Genomic DNA, 18,264 nt, shown 5'->3' with positions numbered 1-18,264 from the left:
AGAAACTCAAGGCTGTGGGAAAGGGAATCCAGGTGTGACAATTGGAAGTAACCTGGGGAGGGGGCCCAGATGCTGGCCCTAGCTGCACACAGCAGCAGCTTTGTACAGACACACGAGAGCCAGTGTGGAGCAAATCAGGCCAAGGACAGCTGGACATGCAGAGGGAACCCAGCTCCTCTTTGGCCCAGCACACCAAGCTGAACACCACATGCCCCAGCAAGAGCAAGCATGGTGCCAGCCAGTGGGTGCCATTAACAGCTGTGCAGCTTCCAAGGGCTCTGCACACCCATGTGGGAGCCTCTGCAAACTGTCAGCATCACCCATGGCTGGGCCAGGCAGCAGCTGTGCCTTTGAGAAAGCTGCAGAGAGGCATTGGCATCCCAGTCCTGCCTGGAGCCCACCTGCCCATCCCCAAGGGCACTGCCCTCCTGTGCAAAGGTGATGGGAAAGCCACAATTCCAGGTGATGGAATCTCCTGCCATGGAGACTGCCAGAGAACATATTTTGCCAGAGCCAAGGACCCACACGCACGCAGAAAGGGCTGTTTGTTTCCCTGAAATGTGCAGTTCTCAGAACAACAAAATAAAAGTTCTCAGAACTGGAGCAGATAAAAATTAGTCAGAATTATTTGAACCGTGTCTAAACTCTTCTGGAACTTTGTGTGTGTGTGAGAGAGAACAAGTGATTCGTGACAGCTTCTCAGGAACACTGAGCAGTTCAGAAGCAGCAGCCACGCACAGGGCACTCACCCTTCCTGGCACCAGGAAAATGGCTGTGCCACGTGGCACAGACCTGTCTGGAGGACCAAGCAGGGCCCCTCATATCAGCACTTGCAAATTACTGCACCCAGCAGAGATGGAGCAAAGAGGGGCTGCAGCCCAGTGCAGTTCTGATGGGGAACCTCGCAGGCACAGGGACCCCCAGGGAACAGCAGTGCAGCAGGGCTGATGCCATCAACACCCCTGAGCATCCAGAAAACCCATCCCTGGTGGACCTACCCTAGCATCAGAGTGGAAATACTGCCATGGAGGAGGTCCCAAAACTAAGCCTGCTTTCCTCTGCTGGGCTTCCCTGCAGTAAGTGGGTCAGTGGAGCATTTCTGCTTTCTCTCTTGCTCCTCACATCAGAGTTGTCTCAGAATGAGTCGGGCAGCAGAAACGCTCTCTGGAAGCTCCCGTGGGCTGATGGGTTCAGCCTGGCCAAGGAGGCTGGAAGGTTGTGGTGGTGCCAGGAGGGAGAGAAAGCCTTTGAGATGGGCAGTGGTGTTTCATGCCTGTGCCTCCAAAGCTGAACAGCAGGAAGGCACCTGGCAGGGAGCTGCAGTGTCTGTGGGCTGCTGAGGTGTTGGGTTCTGTCCTTGCACCCACACCAGGCTGTGCCTGACCCCACCACACAGGAGCCCCCAGCCCTGAAGCACCTCCACCTTGACATCCTGCTGGAGGAAGATGAGCACCTGCACCAGATGAAGGTGCACATGTGCTAGGAAAGATGAGGCCATGCTGCAGATGCCCAGGCCATCAGATGGGAACATCTGCAGCAGAGCCCACAGCTGGAGGTACCAAAGGAGACTTGCCTGGCCCCAGGGCATGAGGGCATCCCTTTGCTCAGGGCAGGGGAGACAAAACCAGGGACATGTGCTGGACAGGGATGGAAGCCTGTCATGTATCAGACATGCAGGAGACCCCAGCGCCACCTGACACTGGTGTTCAGATTGGATTTCTAGAGGCCAACTTGCCTCCAGCCATCCCTTCCCCAGCCACATCTTTTCCTCCTGTTCCCAGGGAAGTGCTGTCGTGTCACTGGTCAGAATGCACACGCTGCTCCAGCCAGTTCCCCCTCATCAGGGCAGTGCAGGAAACACGTGGGACGTTCCTGGAAACACGTGGGACATTCCTGCAGTTCCCAAAAGCAGTTCCCAAATCCTCCGACCTACGTGCAAGGGGCAACGAGGTGCTGGGATGTTTACTAGCAGGATGTCCTCACCAGGGCAGATGAGTGCTGCTGTTAGTTCCTAGAAGCGTTTCGTTTCTAGAAGAGTGTTTGTTTGTTTGTTCCCCTACCCGTCCCACGCCGCCTGCGCTCCTGCTCCCACTCACGCACTGCTTTCCATTAACCTCAAATGAGGGTCAAGTCTCCTCTGTCACAATCTCTCCATTGATTTCTTTTTTGTTTGTTTGTTTGTTTTTTGCTGTGTCTTGGTATTTCCATCTTTGCTACACCCTGGGCAGCAGCTTCTCCAGCTGGGAAGCAGGTGGCATTTGTTCTACAGGAGTTCAAGTGAGTGATGGCTCAGAAATCAGAGGTGTCATTATTTCAGGGGAAACACTAACATGTTAAAAATGCTTAAAAATGGTAAAACTACCAGGCAGCATGTCCAAGCTGCCCAAATTAGCTCTGGGCCAGAGGCACAGCAGGCCTGGGTGTGCTGGCTGACTGCGCTGCAGCAGGAGCCCCGTGCTGCTCCCAGCACACCTGAGCTCGTGTGCCCGGTGCTCAGTGCCCAGAGCGCCGGAGAGCCTGGGGTCCTTCCAGCGGATGGCAAAACGCGCTGTGACAGCCCCCAGCCAAGCAAGAGCTCCCATCTCAGAGGGAGCAACCACCGTGGGCTTTAGGAACCCCTCTGTCCCGCCCTGGCTGCCGCTGGAGCAGCGCTGCTACCGCACAGCCGAGCCGCTCGGGCGGGAGCGCCAACGATCCCGGGGACACCGGGGCCGCTCCGGGGCCGCGATGCTGCTGCAGCACCGGGCACCTGCAGCGGGGAGCACCGAGGGCACCGCCGAGGGCATCACCGGACACCCCGGGACACAGCCGAGGGCACCGCCGAGGACACCGCCGAGGCTCGGGCGCGCCCCCGTGCACGGCCACGGCCGCGCTGCCCCCACGCGCGCTCCCGTTCCTCCTCTTGCGTCCCTTCCCCCCGGGCCCCTCTTTCTTCATTCCCGCCCCTCTCTCCCGACTGGCCTCTCCCCGTGCCCGCCCCTGTCCCGGTCCCTCACTCCCGGTCCCTCTCCCCCGGCCCCGCTGTCGCGCGCTCCCGGTGACGCGCGCCGTGCCCGCGCCTGCGCGGAGCGCAGCGGCGTCATGGCGGTGCCGGGCGGAGGTGGGCCGGGCCGGGCCGGGCCGGGCTGGGCTGGCCGGGGATGGCTCGGGGCGCGGGTCCTCCCACCCCTCTCCCCCTGCAGCGGGTCCCCGGCTCCCCCAGCTCGGCCTCCCCGCTGCAGGGCGCGGTGTCGCTCCCTTTGCACCGCGCGGCGGCGGCTGCCGGGGCCTGGCCCCGCTTGGGGGCCTGAGGGGCGGCTCCGGGCACGGGCTCCCAGCCCCGGCCGCTCTGCGAGGGGCGGCCCCGAGGGAGTGAGCGGTGCCGGGCACGGGGTCCCGGAGGCCCTGGGAGGGGGCTGAGGGACATGGGGGTTCCCGGAGGCCTGGGGAGTGCCAGTCCCCGTGAGCTGTGCCCCTGGGCAGGGCTGCTGTGACCCTGGGCAGGCACCGGGCGGCGGCAGGGGGCTGTGGTACCGAGGTCCCAGCACTGAGCCTCTCCAGGTGCCTGCAGGTGCGAAGGACGACACATTCAACGTGCTGGACCTGGCGGAGTACACCAAGAACCGGCCATGGTGGCGCAAGATGTTCGCCCCCAGCTCGGGGTCGAGCGCTGAGAAGTACAATGTGGCCACGCAGCTGGTGATCGGAGGGGTCACGGGATGGTAAGAGGGGCCGGGGCTGCCCTTGCTGCGCTGGCTGCGTCCCTGGGGTCACAGGGACAGGTGCTGGGTGATCGTGTGGCAGGCATTCAGAGGAGGCGGGTGCTCAGCCTGCTGTCCCCTGGCATGGTCTGCTGAGCTCTGGGACGTTTTAAATGCTGTCTGTAACTTAAAGAATTGAGTTTGTCTCGAAGGGAAGAAAATTGCACCAATCAGTAATTATTTTTAACTTCTGGTAAAAAGTGGTGCTGTTGAATTAGGACAGGCAGATATGAACCCCTTGAAACAAGGATGCCTTCTCCACTGGAGGTGGATGTGCTTCAGGCATATGCATTAAAAACCTCCTGGGCTCACAGTTCTCAGGGTTTCCTGTCACTTGTAGCTGGGACTGAGCATGGCTCTATTTGTAACTTCATTCCTACAGCATCGTTTGAGTTGAAAATTTTGTGTAATCACTGCTTTATCTCTTACCATTACCCTCATCTTCACCTGGCAACAGGGTAATTATTTAACAGTGTGTGACAGAGCTTTGTCTTCTCACAGAGGTGGGACCTGGCCACCTCTCTCTTGTATCCTCACTAAGTGTATTCAGAAATGGGCCAGGGCAGGCTGCTGTGTTGTTTGCAGTGCTCATAAGGAAACCATGTTCCAAGGGAAGTGTGGTTTGGGTGGCACAGCACACCAGCCCATGGCTGCATAACTGAGCATTGGGGTGGTGCTGGCTGCAGGAATGTTTTTCATGCTGAAAGCAGGTACCCATTTTGGAGACCAGCCTTAGATCACTGCCGTGTGCTTTTTCCATCATTTTTCTCTCCTGAGAAATGAAAAGGTAAAGTAAGTAGTTGTTTGCTGCTCACTTTACAATTAAGTAAGAAAGAGGCTTGTGATTTGCTCCCCATGCTCTGTCATGGAGCAGCACATGTGCTCCCTAATTTCCTCTCAGAGATGATACCAGTTTAAAAAAAAACAACATCAAAATGTAAAATCACTTGTTGATTTTGGTGAAATCACAGGTTTCTGGTTACTCTTTTGGGAGAAGGATGAGGTTGAAGAGATAAGAACCAAACGGAAAAAGGCTGGAATGTGACAGCACAAAGTGAAAAGCTATAAAGCATCAATTTTATCTGTGTGCAAATCCTTCTCTCTGGTTGCACATGGGTTTCTTCTGCAGTTTGTCAGGCTGTCTCCAGTCCTGGGTAACTGCTGCCAAAGGCAGCCTTGCCTGTGGGAAGCATAATGAGCAGTGTGTGTGGTGTTTCATTCTCCTGACTGAATGCTGCTTGATTTGTAGGTGTACTGGATTCCTCTTCCAGAAAGTTGGAAAGCTGGCAGCAACAGCAGTAGGAGGAGGCTTTTTCCTTCTTCAGGTGTGTATGAACAGCAGCCCAGGCTTTCTGAGAGCTGTCTGCTGGGGACAAAGGTGTCTCTAGGAACCACTGCCTGTTGGGGCATGTGGGGTCAGTCCCCCCTCTGCCAGGGGCTTTGTGTGGCTGTGAATGTCAGAGGTGTGTGTTCTCCAGGGCACATGGATGCAACAGCAAAGCAGGGTCAGTGTGCATAAACCAGTGCAGGATTGCCAGTGCACATCCACTGGGGATCTGCTGCCAAAGGCCAGGCCGAAGGCACGGGAGAGCCTGAGCGGAGCACGAGGCAGCTTCAGCTGTCTGGCTGTGGACACAGTGTCCCTGGAGGAACAGCCCTGCATGTCAAGAGGGATTTACCCATATCTGTGATATGCTTCCTGCCAACCTGGCTTCCCAAGGAGTCCAGCCAGCACACATGGGGCTCGCTGTAAAGCACTGGGGAAGAGGAGAGAAAGGAGATCTCTCTCTGTCCTCTACCACTTGTGCTGGTTTCCAAGAGCCCTGGCATTGAGGGAAGCTGCTCAGATGTGTTCATGCATCTGGTGCATCCTGGAGGAGATAGAGCAGCTCTCAGGCCTTGTTCAGCTCTCACCTGTTTGCTCCTCAGGTCGTGTGTGACTCATTCTCCTTCACTCTCCTGGTTCTGCTTGTTCTGCTCAAAGTCAAAAGCTTGCTCTGGGCAGAGGGAGTTCCACAGCTGAATCACCCTGAGCAGATAAAATAGTTTGAGAGGAATGGGCTATTAATAGCTGTGTCCACCCACAGCAGCAGGAGAACTGCAGGAAGTCCCAACAATATCCGTGGCAGTCGTGAGGGGGAGGTGATACCAGCTTTACATTGAGGAAGAGGGGCTGAAGCAGGCTAGGCTGCAGAGTGTGCCCAGCAGTTGGGGGATTACTGTGGGAGACAAATGTTGCAGAACACTTGACACAGCTCCTGGGGTGGTGTTCTGTCCAATTTTTAAGCCAGTGTGCCCCCCAGTGAGTGGGAGGTGGCTGTGCTCAGGGAAGGTGGGTGAGCAAGGGGTCTCTTTAGCTGTGGTCATGCAGGACTTTGGGAACTTTTTTCTAATCCTCAAAACTCTAGATTGCAAACCACACGGGATACATCAAGGTGGACTGGAACCTAATACAACGGGACATGAACAAAGCCAAGCAGCAGCTGAAATTTCACACCAGTGGTGATAAAATGCCTCCAGAAGTGAAAAGCAGAGTGGATGAGGTGAGACAGCTCTCCCAGGGCATGTGCTGGAGGGACAGCAAAAACAGGATTGCCTCTTGAGCTGTTAGAGATGTTCAGTTGTGCAAATACAAGGAGGGAATTCTTGCATGACAGCAAAATAGGAGGGATAGCAAAAGTTGTGGATGTTGCCTGCCTGGAGTTTAGGAAAACATCATTTCCCACAGCATTCTCCTGGAGGAGCTGGCTGCTTGTGGCTGAGCAGGCTGAAGATCTGGCTGTGTGCTGGTGCAGATGGGGAGGGGAGGTCATTAGGTAGGAAGTTTTCCCAAATCTGAGCAGTGGCATCTCTGTGAGCATCACTTGCCTCAAGAACAAACACCCTGAGGGATTTTTTCTTAGCAGGAGGGTCAGTGGGTGGCCTGATGTTGTTGAACACTGTTGTCTCTTCTCACCCCTGCTTAGGTGGTCATATTTCTGAAGAAGAATGCTATCCTGACTGGAGGGTTTGCTGGAGGATTCATGTTTGGAATGGCATCCTAGAAGCTGCACTCTCCTCTTGTGCCCAGCCTCCCCTCCCCTCCTCTACTGCTGTTATCTCTCACTTAGAAGTCAAAGGATGTTGCCAACAGACTCAGTCCCATCTGCACAGGTTCCAGCCCTTATTTCTTACAACACTGCTTCTGATTTCCACCTTTTTCTTCTGTCTGGGCTGTTAGTGTGCTGGGGTTGGTCTGGAAGCTCACAACTCCCAGTGTATCATGAATTCCCACCAAATATGCCCAGACTCAAATTTTCTGATGAGTTTCAACTTCATAAAAATGTAGTGGCAGAGAAACCTCTTAAATGTGCTTCTTGCAGGTGCTCAGGACTGTTATGTGTACCTTTGTCTGCCAGTATATGTGGCAAACTCTTCACCACTCTATATGTGTCAGCTCTTCACTACAATTTAGCTTTTAGTATTCCTGCCCTGGTACCTGGAACACCTCTGCTTCCCGCTGCAGAGGTGATCTGTGCAATCCAAAATGTGGTTGACAATCCTGGGGTGGATGCAGGAGTGTCAAAGCTGCCTGAGCTGTGTCCAGGACAGGGGAATATGGATTTTCCTGCCCTCCCCCTGCTGTTTCACTGCACATAGATGGCCATTTGGCTTTGTCTCTGCTGGTATCCTTCCCCCTACTGGAATTGCAGCACTGGCACTGCTGATGGAAACTGAGCACTGTGGCTGACTCTCCAGGCCCTTTCCTCATCATGTGTTCTGAAAGTCACCAAGTTTTGTTCTGCAGAACCACCTGACTGCTCAGCCTTTGAGGCTCTCGCCTGCTTCCAGCAGGCCCAGCCTGGCTGTGTCAGATGGGGGCATTTCAGCTGTGCCACTTACTGTAAATCACTCTGGGCCTCTGACTGGGCTTTCCATGTCTGCCACAGCCTTCTCTGGTAACTTTGGCATTGGTGATGCTCCTTGAGGTGTAACCATGTGGGACGGGATTGTAGACAGGAAGTGCATCCCTGCTTAGGGTACACTGTAGTGGTCAAGTTGCTGTCTTTGCTCCTGTCCTGCCATACATGGCCAAGGAGAATGAAGGAGTAGCTGGGCTCACATCCTTTAACAATGGCCTTCCTAAAGGCCATCCTGGGCTGCAGGATGCAGCAAATAGGTCTTCAATAAATTGGTGTTTAGCAGTGGAGTTACAGACAGTGGTGGGGTTTTTTGGGGTTTGGTTTGTTTTTCTGTAGGATCTGCAGATGTGAACATGCATAAATAGATACATTGGTCTTGCAAGGTATCTCTTGCTCCTGTAGGACAACAGCATTGCTGCTCTTTGGCTAGGTGGGCTGCAGAACACAACTTCTGAGATGCACTGATTTCCACAAAGCTGTCTCCAATGACAGAGCTCAAAGCAAATCATTAACAGACCTTAGGGATGTTTTTCTGGCTCAGTAAGTCACTACTTCTGCTCAGCCCTAGGTGGGGCGAGTTCTGCTCAAGTCCCAGTTTGCTACTGAGAGAAATGGCCCAGAGAGGGAGCTAAAATGCTGCTGAAAGGGGAAACAATTAACAGATTGATGCTGAGTTTGATGTGAATGTAGGCAGAGAATGGACAAGCACATCAGGATGTGGGAAATCTTTCTGCTGTGCTGGTGTTGGGCTCGTGGCTGCCACTGTTTGATGCTGTGGGGCAACACTGGAAGCTTTGATGCTGGATCAGTCTCTGTGGGGATGCATTTTCATTGCTGCAGGTGCCAAGATGAGGTGTCCCTTCCCTTCCCCACTCCTGCTCCTTTTAGTGTTGTTTCAACAACTTCTGACATCTGTTACACTCTGAGAAGATTTCAAACACATTAGGCTTTTAAAGTGGTTTTATATATTGTATGTAAATGCTTGTTGAAGTGATATTTTATTAAACAGTTTTGCTCTAAATGCTTCTCTGTGTGAGGTCTGTTGGCTTCCTGGGAACCAGCACGTTCCTGTCTCACTGTGACTGAGAGCACCCACAGCCAGAGCAGCAGCAGGAGTGTGGCAGGTAGCACTTGGGGACATGGCTTAGTGCTCAACTTGGCAGTGCTGGGGGAATGTTGGACTCAAAGGTCTTTCCCAGCATAAATGAGTTTATGGGGGTACCAGCCACCCCTCATCCATGCAGGTAACCTGGGCTACCTTAATAAATCCTTCTCCATGATCATCCTGGCACCAATCACACATATTCCCAAGAGTATGGGATGCTGCTAGGGCAGGAGGTGGGTCTGCAGCCAGCCTGGGTTGCCTCTGCTGAGCAAATTTGTTCCACCTACCTTCAAATGGGCATAGAGACAAGGCTATTTCTTTTTCATAGGTGCAACAGAAGCCTAAATATATATATTTTATCAATTTATCTAGATTTTTCTAAATATATCTAAATATATATATTTTACCTATTTATCTGTTATTGACTTTCCACTGTTCCTGCTCAGATAGGGCAAAAGAGAAAAATTAACTACTTGTCAGTGTTTAAGGTGGTTCACAACACTGTCATCACTTTTCCCTACTTTTCAGGGACACTAAACCCCCTGTTTTGTCTTAAAGGTTTTTTCTTGAGGGGGACAGCAGTGGGAGGGGAAGACAAGCTCTAAATTATTCTGATCTTCAGCCCCAGTTACAAAAATATCAAGCAGCTTCTATTGAAACATGATCTCACATGGCTCTGGGCTGTGAATGGCAGCCAAGGCGCCCGGCTTGCAGCTCAACAAACAAGCAGAGACCACAATTTGTTCCAGTCGTTTATTTTGTACCATGGTATTTCAGAGCAGTGAATACAGATGGTTTGCTCTTCTAGGCTTCAGTACACACAACTATTGTGCCTAGACCTCAGTGGTTTATAGAAGCTCTATTTCATAAGTAAGTTGTACTTGATCACAGCACAAAAGTCCTTTACGGCTAGATCTAATACAGAGTTAGGGCTAGTGGGTTGGGAGCCTGATATTTGGGTGCCTGGACTCCTGCTACAGGGGACAGCAAGACAGGCAGCTCTGAAGGGTGGTGCAGGAACCTGTCTATGAGCTCTTCCTACAGGTCACAGGAAATTCTGCTGCATGGCCGAGAGCTTCTGGAAAGCCATCTCTCCTGGGGTCCAGACACAGCCGGCTTGGGAGTGAGTCTGGAATGTTGTGTGGAAAATAACTGCCTACAACTGCTTGTTCAGTAAGCAGCACCTAAGTCAGTTCTTGGATCTAGCCCAGGGCTCTGTGACAGGCCTTTGGGTATCAGCAGTTTTAACTAGACTTGGATTCAAAGCATATTGCTTAAAGGTGTTCAATTAGACATAAATTTATAAATTTTGTATCAACAGTCAAATCTTTCAAATGAATATTGCTTTTTTAAAAAAATAGCCTATCCCTGTAGCAATCCCTGAAATTATATTCCTGTAACATCTTTATCTTTATCATGCAAATAGCAGCGTGTAGGCAATTCAAATATAAAATAAACAACTCTGTCCAGTGGAAAAGTGAGGCACTTAGGCAAAGTGACTTGCAGTCACTCATGATCTATACAAGACTTAGGAACAATCATCCGACCTGATGCCCATTCTTGAGCTTGAACCACTGGACAGGCAAATGTCTGGAACTACTGCATGGTGGCAGCAATACCTTTGTTGTATCAAGATGGGTTTGTTTCATGTTTAAACTCACTCTCCTGAGCTCATTTCCTGTACCTCTCGCTCCAGAAGCCAGAATAACTCTGTTCCAATTCTCCATTTTTAGAGCAAGGATGGATTAGAGTAAGGTAAGCATCCTAAAAACATCAAGTTGACATTTCACAGGTGTGATGCAGAGGCAACATAGATTATGTTTTCGTACAGAAAATAAAGTTTGTTAACCAGGCCATATGTTGGTACTGTGTAATGCTTTTTGGTGTGCTGAACGGTGTGTTCCAGGAGCAATCTGGCTTTTCTGAAAGTCTAAAGAAGGCTTGAAAAAACACACACGAGCTCTTCAAGTGAGTCCATGCTTTTTGTTACTGAGGTGGTGGGGAAATTCCTTTTGAAGTCAAGCTTAGCCTTTTCTCTCTCCTCTTCTTCTCTCTCAAACCCTGAACAACAGATGGACCTGCCCTTGGTGAACCGAGCGCAGCATTTCCGCATCTCCTGGAGCGCAGCTTCACACTTGGACTCTACGTAGTTGTTCACTGGAAAAAAAGGAGACACCAGATCTGCAGAGAGGAACAGGCTTTGTTCTCTGAGGGAGCACACCCTGCCCAGCTCTTCAGCTGCTTACAAGCATTCCATCACTTTCTTGCTCACAGCTATCTAAGGCTGTGGCTCCCTGTGACTCAGAGAGGAGTCCTGCAGGAGAAGACTCAGTCTGGTTTGAGTTAAGCACCACCTGCCTGTCTGCCCAGAAACACAGGGCATGCACAGCCACCTGCTCTGCCCTGGACGAGCTCTGCAACCACTACACAGCTGCACTCTGACTTTTAAAAGATTAAAAGAAGCAACAACAGCATAATGTGAGACACACAGCACCTGTGGAGAGCCCAGAAAGCAGCAGTGAACACCTGGTTAATGAGCAAACCATGCTGCTGTGATCACTGGGCTATGAATTCCCTGACTGGGTTGGTGAGTGAGCTGTAATACAAACACAGAGATCATCCCTGAGAAAAAGGTTGTGGTGATTTCTGCAAGCTGGCAGCCCAGGAGGCATGGCAGGCCTTTGGAAAGGAGAGCTGATCTTTCTCTGCCATAACCTGCAGCTGATGAGTGCTCCAAGGCTCTCCTAACTGTCCCTCTGCCTTTGCAGCTTTGCTTCTAAAACTGTAGCTATGTACAGACACACCATCATCTGTCAAGGATGCATTGCTGGAAGTCACACACAGATAGGAAAACACAAAAGAGATTTACAGCAGGCATTCAGTCTCACAGAGGAGCAGCAAGATCTTTGGAACAATGACTTTTGAGAAGTCAGCATCTCCCAAAGGTCCAGCTCCCACCCTCCATCTCACACACTGGGTACAGTGACTGTGCATTCCTCAGTTAAGGCTCTGTACTTTAATTTTTACAGGGGAAAATTGCTTTGTTCTCTGTCAACTCAGCTGCTTCATCTGTGCCCATCAGACAGCTCCATAGCACAAAACATGAACAGCAGCAGTGACAGTGACTGTACATGCAGCAAAGAGCTTCTCTGCCAACACTTAACCATTCAGATAAACACTGTACACAAACCTACCCAGGCAAAACACTTGGAATAACTTCCACAAATGTTATAAAAAGAACATTGCCACAGATGGGACCAAAACAGGGTCAACCCTCAGCTTTAAGTGCAGTAGTACAGGGAGAGAAGGCAGTCCTTTGTGGGGAAATGCTCCAAACCATAAGGACATTAAAGGTAGTTTCTAGACAATTGCTGGGGACATGAAGACCATCTCACACCTTGAGGGCAGATCAGCTATCCCATTCCTGACAGAATTCTTGAAACACCCCTGTTCTTGAACACCCCTAGAGCAGCTCTGCAGTCTTCTCATACCATCCACCCACTCCCTCACTAACTACACTGTAAGAGAGCTTATTATAATGTCTAGCTCTTCCTGCCCACAGCTGAGTCCCAAAAATACACCTGGGATCTCACTGCCAGCATGGAGAACTCTACAAACACATTACTGTTACTAATGATCTGCTTTATACTAATGAGGTCTCATTATTTACAATTAAGCAAAAAGCAATTCTATTAACATCAGACATTATAATTTTGTTCATTTCACAACCAGGCGATGCTAATGTGCTTTGTTCCTTCTCAAGGTGAAAGGACAAGGTTAATTTAAAAGAATTAAGTTCCACCAAAAATCAAGACACCAAAGACAAAATGACACTTGGTACCTTGCAAGCATTTCTGTATTTCACAGGCTTGTTTCTGGCAGGGATCCTTCCGGGACATGTTCAGGAACTAAAATGATAGAAAATGTTACTGTAGATCAGGGGTCTTTTCAGGAGGTGGGGGAAAGACAATGCCCTACAGCCACATCTTTCAGGAGCTCCCAATTTCCCCCACTATCATCATTTAGAAAACATCTACAGCTGCTTCCAGGTGCCTGCTAACATACACAGGAACTCTGTCTGGCTAAAAGATGATGATGGAGACAATGAACAGAGGAAGTTTCATGTCACTAAGTTTAAAAGCCTTCTTCTTTTCTCTAGTTAAAATGTGTCCTTTTCCACTTGGATGTACAAAGATTTCAGAAAATATTCAAATTAACATGGCTGACTAAATTTTAAGAGTTTTCTATCTCTAGACCTTATACTGAGACATGTATTTATGTGAAATCCACCTCTGTGAGCTTTACACAATCAAGGATTTGGTGGCAAGTCATGGAACCACAGCTGGAGAAGGCATTTAAAAAAACAATCAACCAAACAACTCAGTTGTGTATATGCCATAAAGCCAACAAGAAGGGCTCTTTTCATTTTGTTTCAGGAGGAAGTCTCTTGGAAATCCTCTCCCTCTGTCCAAAAAAACTCCTCAACCACATTGGAGAACAGCTCCATCTTGTTCAAATCCATTAGAAAAGGATTTCAGACACTCAAGTTGATTTTTCTGCAGCTGTGACACCTGTAACTGTGTCAATGTAAGATCAAAAGCCAAGCAAGAGCTGGTGGTACCAGCAGTTGAATGGGAGACCTCTAAGGAAAGCACCAGTGTCACTGTAAGTGGTGATGAGACTGAACCTTCTGAGCCTCTGCTCAGAGCTGGGAGCTGCTGCCTTTCCAGATTCTGACAAGTGACCAGCCCACAGCAATTTCCAGTGTCACTAGGGCATTGTTTGCAGCATCCTGGCCGAATTCCATTTGGGGCAATTACATTCTGCCTACCTAGAACTCCCCCTGATGTTTCACTAGGTCACAATACTCCACTGCCTGTCCTAAACCCTTGTGTGATGCTGCTGTGTGTTGTTTAACTGCTTCCACCTCAAAGGTGGCTGCATTTCAGTGGAGAGAGAACCTTTTATTGTACAAAACAGACAATGGCATCTTCCTAGAGCCACTGCTCCTGAAAGACAAAAATTCATATTAAAGAAAGACTGGGAGTAAACAGTGCACAGTACAAAGCAGGGGTAATGTCTGCACATACCAGATTAATCCCCAGGCACGAGTTTAAGCAGCAGTTCTTCAACACCATCAAGCTGTAAGTGACAAGGAAAAGTTCAATACGTCTACAGTTACTGCGGTTGACCTAATGGACTTCAACAAAGTAACAGTCCTTTGCCGTCCCTCAAGGATCTCAAATGACTTCACAAACAGGAATGACTATGTTCTATTGTTGCCACCATCCTTACCATGAGATGGTGCTCTATCTCCCAAACGCGAGAGTTACTATCCCTGTACTGCTCACCCTGGGACAGCTGCCACATGTGAGGCAGCCGGGATGGGGGGAGCTGGCTGGGTCGCAGCGCCTCACCCAGGGGAACCTGAACTCTTTGGATCCGAGCCCTCAGCATACCTTCCTCCTGGGGGAAAGTAACAAACAGAGCAGGCAGTTACTGGCAGAGGCACCTGAAACAGCAACGCTACAACCAGGGGGAAGCTCAAAGCACACACTTGCCTCTTCCGCAGCCACGAGCCAGGTTTTGCGGTGCTCATCGCAGTAAACCCCCACGCGGCGCACCCAGAGCCGCACGGGAGGAGCGCCTGCCTCCCCTCCCTGTGCCATCCCTCGGGCGCTCCCGCAGCTCAGCTGGACGGCATCGGCCCGCGGGCTGCACGCGTGGCCTCCTTAGCTCCGGGCACATTCACGGAGAGAGCTCCCGGAGCCGGCAGCCAGGTGGTGTCTGACTCCTTGGATGAGATGCTACGTGCGGAAATGTCCCTAAAAGTCAGCTCGGGAGGCTGAGGTGGTGCCTAAGCCAGCGGAAACGTCAGGCCAAGTCGTACACTGGGACACGCGGGCCGGGTGGCATTGGTAAGGCATTCTGGGGCAAAAGGTGCTATTGGTACAAAGTTAAACCCTGCGAGTATTGGCTTTGCTCATTCCACTAACAGTCCTATTAACAGTCTTTGTGTGAATCGGGGGGGGAAAAAGAGGTGTCTAAATCCCAAAAGCAAAACTGGTGAGCAGCAGTGAGGTGAGCTCAACAGGAACGGAGATCACTCTGGAGACAGAGCACAGAGCTCGGTGTGCAGGACTCTCATCTTTGGAGCTCGCTGAGCTGTCGGGGTGCAGGGTCCTTTGTCTCATCTCTCAGGGTGGCAGCACTGTCCATTCACACCCAAACTCCTCGGGAGCAGCACTCAGGACTGCGTCACTCGGCTTTTGGCTGGTCACAGAGAGCCACCAACACGGGCAGAGGAGCTTGGGGCACTGAGGTGCTTCCTGCTACTGTAACTTTTGTTTAACAGCACGTTTATCTGTGTGCCAGTTAGATCAAGCTGAGCCATTAGCAAATGGAGGTCAGGGGAAATGATTCTCTTTGAACCCTAGAAGAGGTAATCAAAATGGTACAGACAGTCTTCATCCTTTATCTAGGTGTAAAGTAGAACAAAGTTAAGCTGTAACACATACAACATCCTCCTGCTATGAAGCAGAAGCAATATTCTTTATCCCAGTGAAACACAGTGGTCTTCTGAAAATTTGTAAGGTTATAAGGCATATTTCAAACAGGAGCAAGAAAATCTGGGTACAAAATAAAGAAGGGAAGGTCAGGGAGAGAAAAAAAAACTTGTTATACATTGGGCTGCGTATATAACAGAAAATACTCTTCCATGATGCCTTCCATATGTTACATCAGTGTTTCTCTATCTTTTTGAGCCAAAGGAGCACTCAGCCTTTTTGAGAACAAAACACCAACCACGGGTCAGCCTGAACAGCACCATCACAAAGAAAACTTTGAGTGTTCTTTTATTACTTCTTTTTTTCACCCATTCTGTTTGTTGCCTTGCTTGATGTGTGGGGATGTGTATGTGCCCCACACAAAGCACCACTGTTCTGGCTGCCATCCTGTGATGAGGGACAGGCATTCCAAGGAATGCCCCACCAGCTGGATCACTGGCATTTAGAGGAATGTGACTGCAGTCTGACAAGCCTCACAAGGCCTTCAGGAATTAGGGTTAAAAGGACATTTCTGTAACTCTTTTCCTTTCTGCATTACCCTAAGCCACATTATAAATTTAAACCCCTGTGTGGAACTCTGCCCAACAGTGAAATGCAGCAATTGCCACTGATCATTTTCAGTCAGCTGAACATAATCACCCCAGGTGGAATTCGGCCAGGATACTCTGCAGTAAACTGCAAAAAGTTCCATCATGATCAGAAATGCCCAAGAACTTGCTTTCATTCCATTCAAAGCTGGAATTTTTACAGGTCATCATCCCCAGAACCAGAAGGCTCAAGACTGGTTCCAGTAATAGAAAATTACATCTCAGTAAGTGAACTGTGTTTCCTGCTGTAGGTAAGCTCTCCTGGAAGGTCTCCTACCCAAACACTGCCCTGGTTCAGCCTGGCTGAAGCACAGGGAGCAGGACCAAAGCACAGCATGCACCTTTGTGTCCACGGGCAGTGGAGATGGCAGCAATGACAGAGCCAGGACAACAGAACAAGGTCTCATGCAGAGGACACAGTGCAGAATGGGCAGAGGTTCGTGTGTGCTGTCACCCTTTGCCCAAAGCTCCCCCAGAGCTGCAAAGCTGAAAGGCTCAGTCTGGCCTGTGGAGGTGCCCAGGTAGTGCCACATGGAAAACCCTGAGGTCAGGCAAAACCGTCAGTTGGGTCTGGGGTGGGACAGGAATGGGATTGGGGTGGGACAGGAATGGGATTGGGGTGGGACAGGTGTCTGCAGCACCCAAACACACCAAAGAAACTGGAGATTCCACAAGCACACGCCCAGACAGTGCACCTGAAAAGATACACAGTGTCTCACTGCTGCAGGTTTGATTAGAAAGCAAAAACAAAGCCTGAAGGAAGACATGGGTGGAAGGAGAAGAGAGCTTACTTATGTTTTAAACAAGTTTTTAACCAGAGTTCTTACACTGCTTGGTTCATAACCCATAAAAAAACCCATCACAAGCAAGAAAAACCCCAACAGCTTAAATTTGCAGGACTGCAGCATCATCCTTTGAGACTTTAACATTCCCATCAACACAGCTGTAGAAGGCTGAGCTGCTCAAAGTGCTGTTTTGGGGAGGTTCCAATCCCAATCCCCACAGACAGGAATAATACTGGCAGATGTTCTGTCCATCTTAGCATCAACCTTAGAAGTTTAATGCTGTTCTGGGACCTGGATGGATTTCTGAGCCATAATAGATGGATAAATGTCAAAATGGCCAGGAGGAGGAATGCAGCTTGTAGTGACGACAATTTATTTGGTTTTAAGGTGGGTACATTAAAATATTTTATGGAAACAGTGACAGAAATTGCTCCAGATGCTGCTTGGACCACCCCAGAGCTGGAGGTCAGTGTGCTGAATAAATTGCACCCTTTATCACCTTTTGATCTAAAAAGCAACAGGGAGTTCAGCTGCCATTTAGGCACCAAGGAGAAGCACTGCTGAGGCTCAGCAGTGCTGTGCTGACACAGTTACAGCTCCAAAGCAAGCTGGCCAGCCTGGCCTTCTGCTGGGGCATGAGAGCTGCCTGCACACCTCAGGGCTATGAGGGTGCTGAGCCTTCCTGAAAAACCCAGCCCGGCTCTGGCAACAACTCGGGGATCTGGTGACTTAAGGGCATGTGGAGACACTCTAAAGCTTCTTCTTGGGGGTTTGGACTCTACTCTGCCTGGAGCAAGCCCCTCTGACTCCACGCTCCGCTCTGCCCGACCTACTGAGGGGTAGCAGATGCTCACCGACCAGCCGGGCTGTCCAGCAGCGTGGGGAGGGCAGGCCGAGCTTTGGTGGGATCTAAAAAAACAGGAAGACAAAAAGATGGACATAATGCAGGGGGAGCCACGCAGAGGGGCGAGGGAAGGGACGCAAGAGCCGGGCCGAGGAGCGGGAGCGGGGGCAGAGCGGCCAAGCCGGGCAGGGAGGGCCGGAGGGGAGGGGGGTGTGGCGCGGGCGTGGGACCGGACCGGCCATGGCGGGGCGGCCGGGAAAGAGGAGGGCGCAGCACATCGCCACAGCCACCGCGTTCCCCCGGGCCGGGGCCGCGGGGCCGGGCGGGCGGGCGGCCCCGGGCGTGAGGCGGCGGCGGGCGGGGGCCGGCCGGGCCCGCCATGACCTACCTGCACCCGCGCCGTGACCGCCGCGCCGCGTGCGCCGCGCTAAGCCGTCCCCCCCCCCCGGACCCGCCGCCTCCCCGCGCCTGCCCGCAGGCCCCGGAGGCCGGGCCCGGGGCCGAGCCGAGTGGGGTTAAGCCGGATTGGGCCGGGCCGTCCCGTCCAGGCCCGGCCCTGCCATCCCCCGCCGCTCCGCCCCGGGCATCGGCCGCCGGGCGGAACCCGGGCGGAACCCCGGCGCTGCCGCTCCCGTGGGCGGCACGGCCCTTCCGCCGCGCCGCACCGCTCGCCTCGCGGGAGGCTGCGCCGATTGGCTGGGAGGGCTCACGAGCGCCGCTGCTATTGGTGCATCG

The 18,264-nt window shown here is 51.5% G+C and overlaps 3 protein-coding genes across 4 annotated transcripts; 1 reads left to right on the top strand and 2 right to left on the bottom strand.

The window, feature by feature from the left end:
• The first annotated feature begins 3,002 nt into the window (after positions 1-3,002).
• Positions 3,003-8,665, top strand: FUNDC2 (FUN14 domain containing 2). The gene is made up of 5 exons (XM_030967865.1): positions 3,003-3,100; positions 3,551-3,701; positions 4,990-5,065; positions 6,149-6,283; positions 6,707-8,665. The coding sequence occupies exons 1-5, from the start codon at positions 3,082-3,084 to the stop codon at positions 6,782-6,784; spliced, it is 459 nt and encodes a 152-aa protein (XP_030823725.1). The 5' UTR covers positions 3,003-3,081; the 3' UTR covers positions 6,785-8,665.
• An 821-nt stretch (positions 8,666-9,486) lies between these two features.
• CMC4 (C-X9-C motif containing 4) lies at positions 9,487-17,638 on the bottom strand. The gene is given in 4 exon segments (XM_030967932.1): positions 9,487-10,772; positions 10,774-10,904; positions 12,589-12,655; positions 17,540-17,638. Coding segments are annotated over 4 exon segments (324 nt in total). The 5' UTR covers positions 17,627-17,638; the 3' UTR covers positions 9,487-10,733.
• On the bottom strand, positions 10,830-17,953 carry MTCP1 (mature T cell proliferation 1). 2 transcript variants are annotated; one of them, XM_030967931.1, is made up of 7 exons: positions 17,918-17,953; positions 17,519-17,594; positions 14,309-15,225; positions 14,043-14,213; positions 13,838-13,889; positions 12,589-12,655; positions 10,830-10,904 (listed from the first exon to the last, which is right to left on the bottom strand). In XM_030967931.1, exons 3-5 carry the CDS (start codon positions 14,414-14,416, stop codon positions 13,842-13,844), a joined length of 327 nt encoding a protein of 108 aa, XP_030823791.1. In that variant the 5' UTR covers positions 14,417-15,225; positions 17,519-17,594; positions 17,918-17,953; the 3' UTR covers positions 10,830-10,904; positions 12,589-12,655; positions 13,838-13,841. The 2 variants fall into 2 exon arrangements, with proteins under 2 accessions (XP_030823791.1, XP_030823790.1); XM_030967930.1 differs by having other exon boundaries at positions 17,540-17,594; positions 17,918-17,947.
• Between the last annotated feature and the right edge of the window lie 311 nt (positions 17,954-18,264).

The sequence above is a fragment of the Camarhynchus parvulus genome, chromosome 4A, assembly GCF_901933205.1.
Source record: "Camarhynchus parvulus chromosome 4A, STF_HiC, whole genome shotgun sequence".
In the NCBI taxonomy this organism is placed as follows: domain Eukaryota; kingdom Metazoa; phylum Chordata; class Aves; order Passeriformes; family Thraupidae; genus Camarhynchus; species Camarhynchus parvulus.
Note: the sequence above shows the minus strand (reverse complement) of the source record. Positions and strands in the feature narration are given on the sequence as shown.

Excerpts from the sequence above, each read along its gene's own strand:
- FUNDC2 (XM_030967865.1), top strand. Across the intron at positions 3,702-4,989 it reads ATCGGAGGGGTCACGGGATG|GTGTACTGGATTCCTCTTCC; the intron begins GTAAGAGGGGCC and ends CTTGATTTGTAG. Across the intron at positions 6,284-6,706 it reads TGAAAAGCAGAGTGGATGAG|GTGGTCATATTTCTGAAGAA; the intron begins GTGAGACAGCTC and ends ACCCCTGCTTAG.
- MTCP1 (XM_030967931.1), bottom strand. The coding sequence starts at position 14,416 with ATGGCACAGGGAGGGGAGGCAGGCGCTCCTCCCGTGCGGCTCTGGGTG. Across the intron at positions 14,214-14,308 it reads GGCTCGTGGCTGCGGAAGAG|GAGGAAGGTATGCTGAGGGC; the intron begins GCAAGTGTGTGC and ends ACTTTCCCCCAG. Across the intron at positions 13,890-14,042 it reads AGATAGAGCACCATCTCATG|CTTGATGGTGTTGAAGAACT; the intron begins GTAAGGATGGTG and ends TGTCACTTACAG.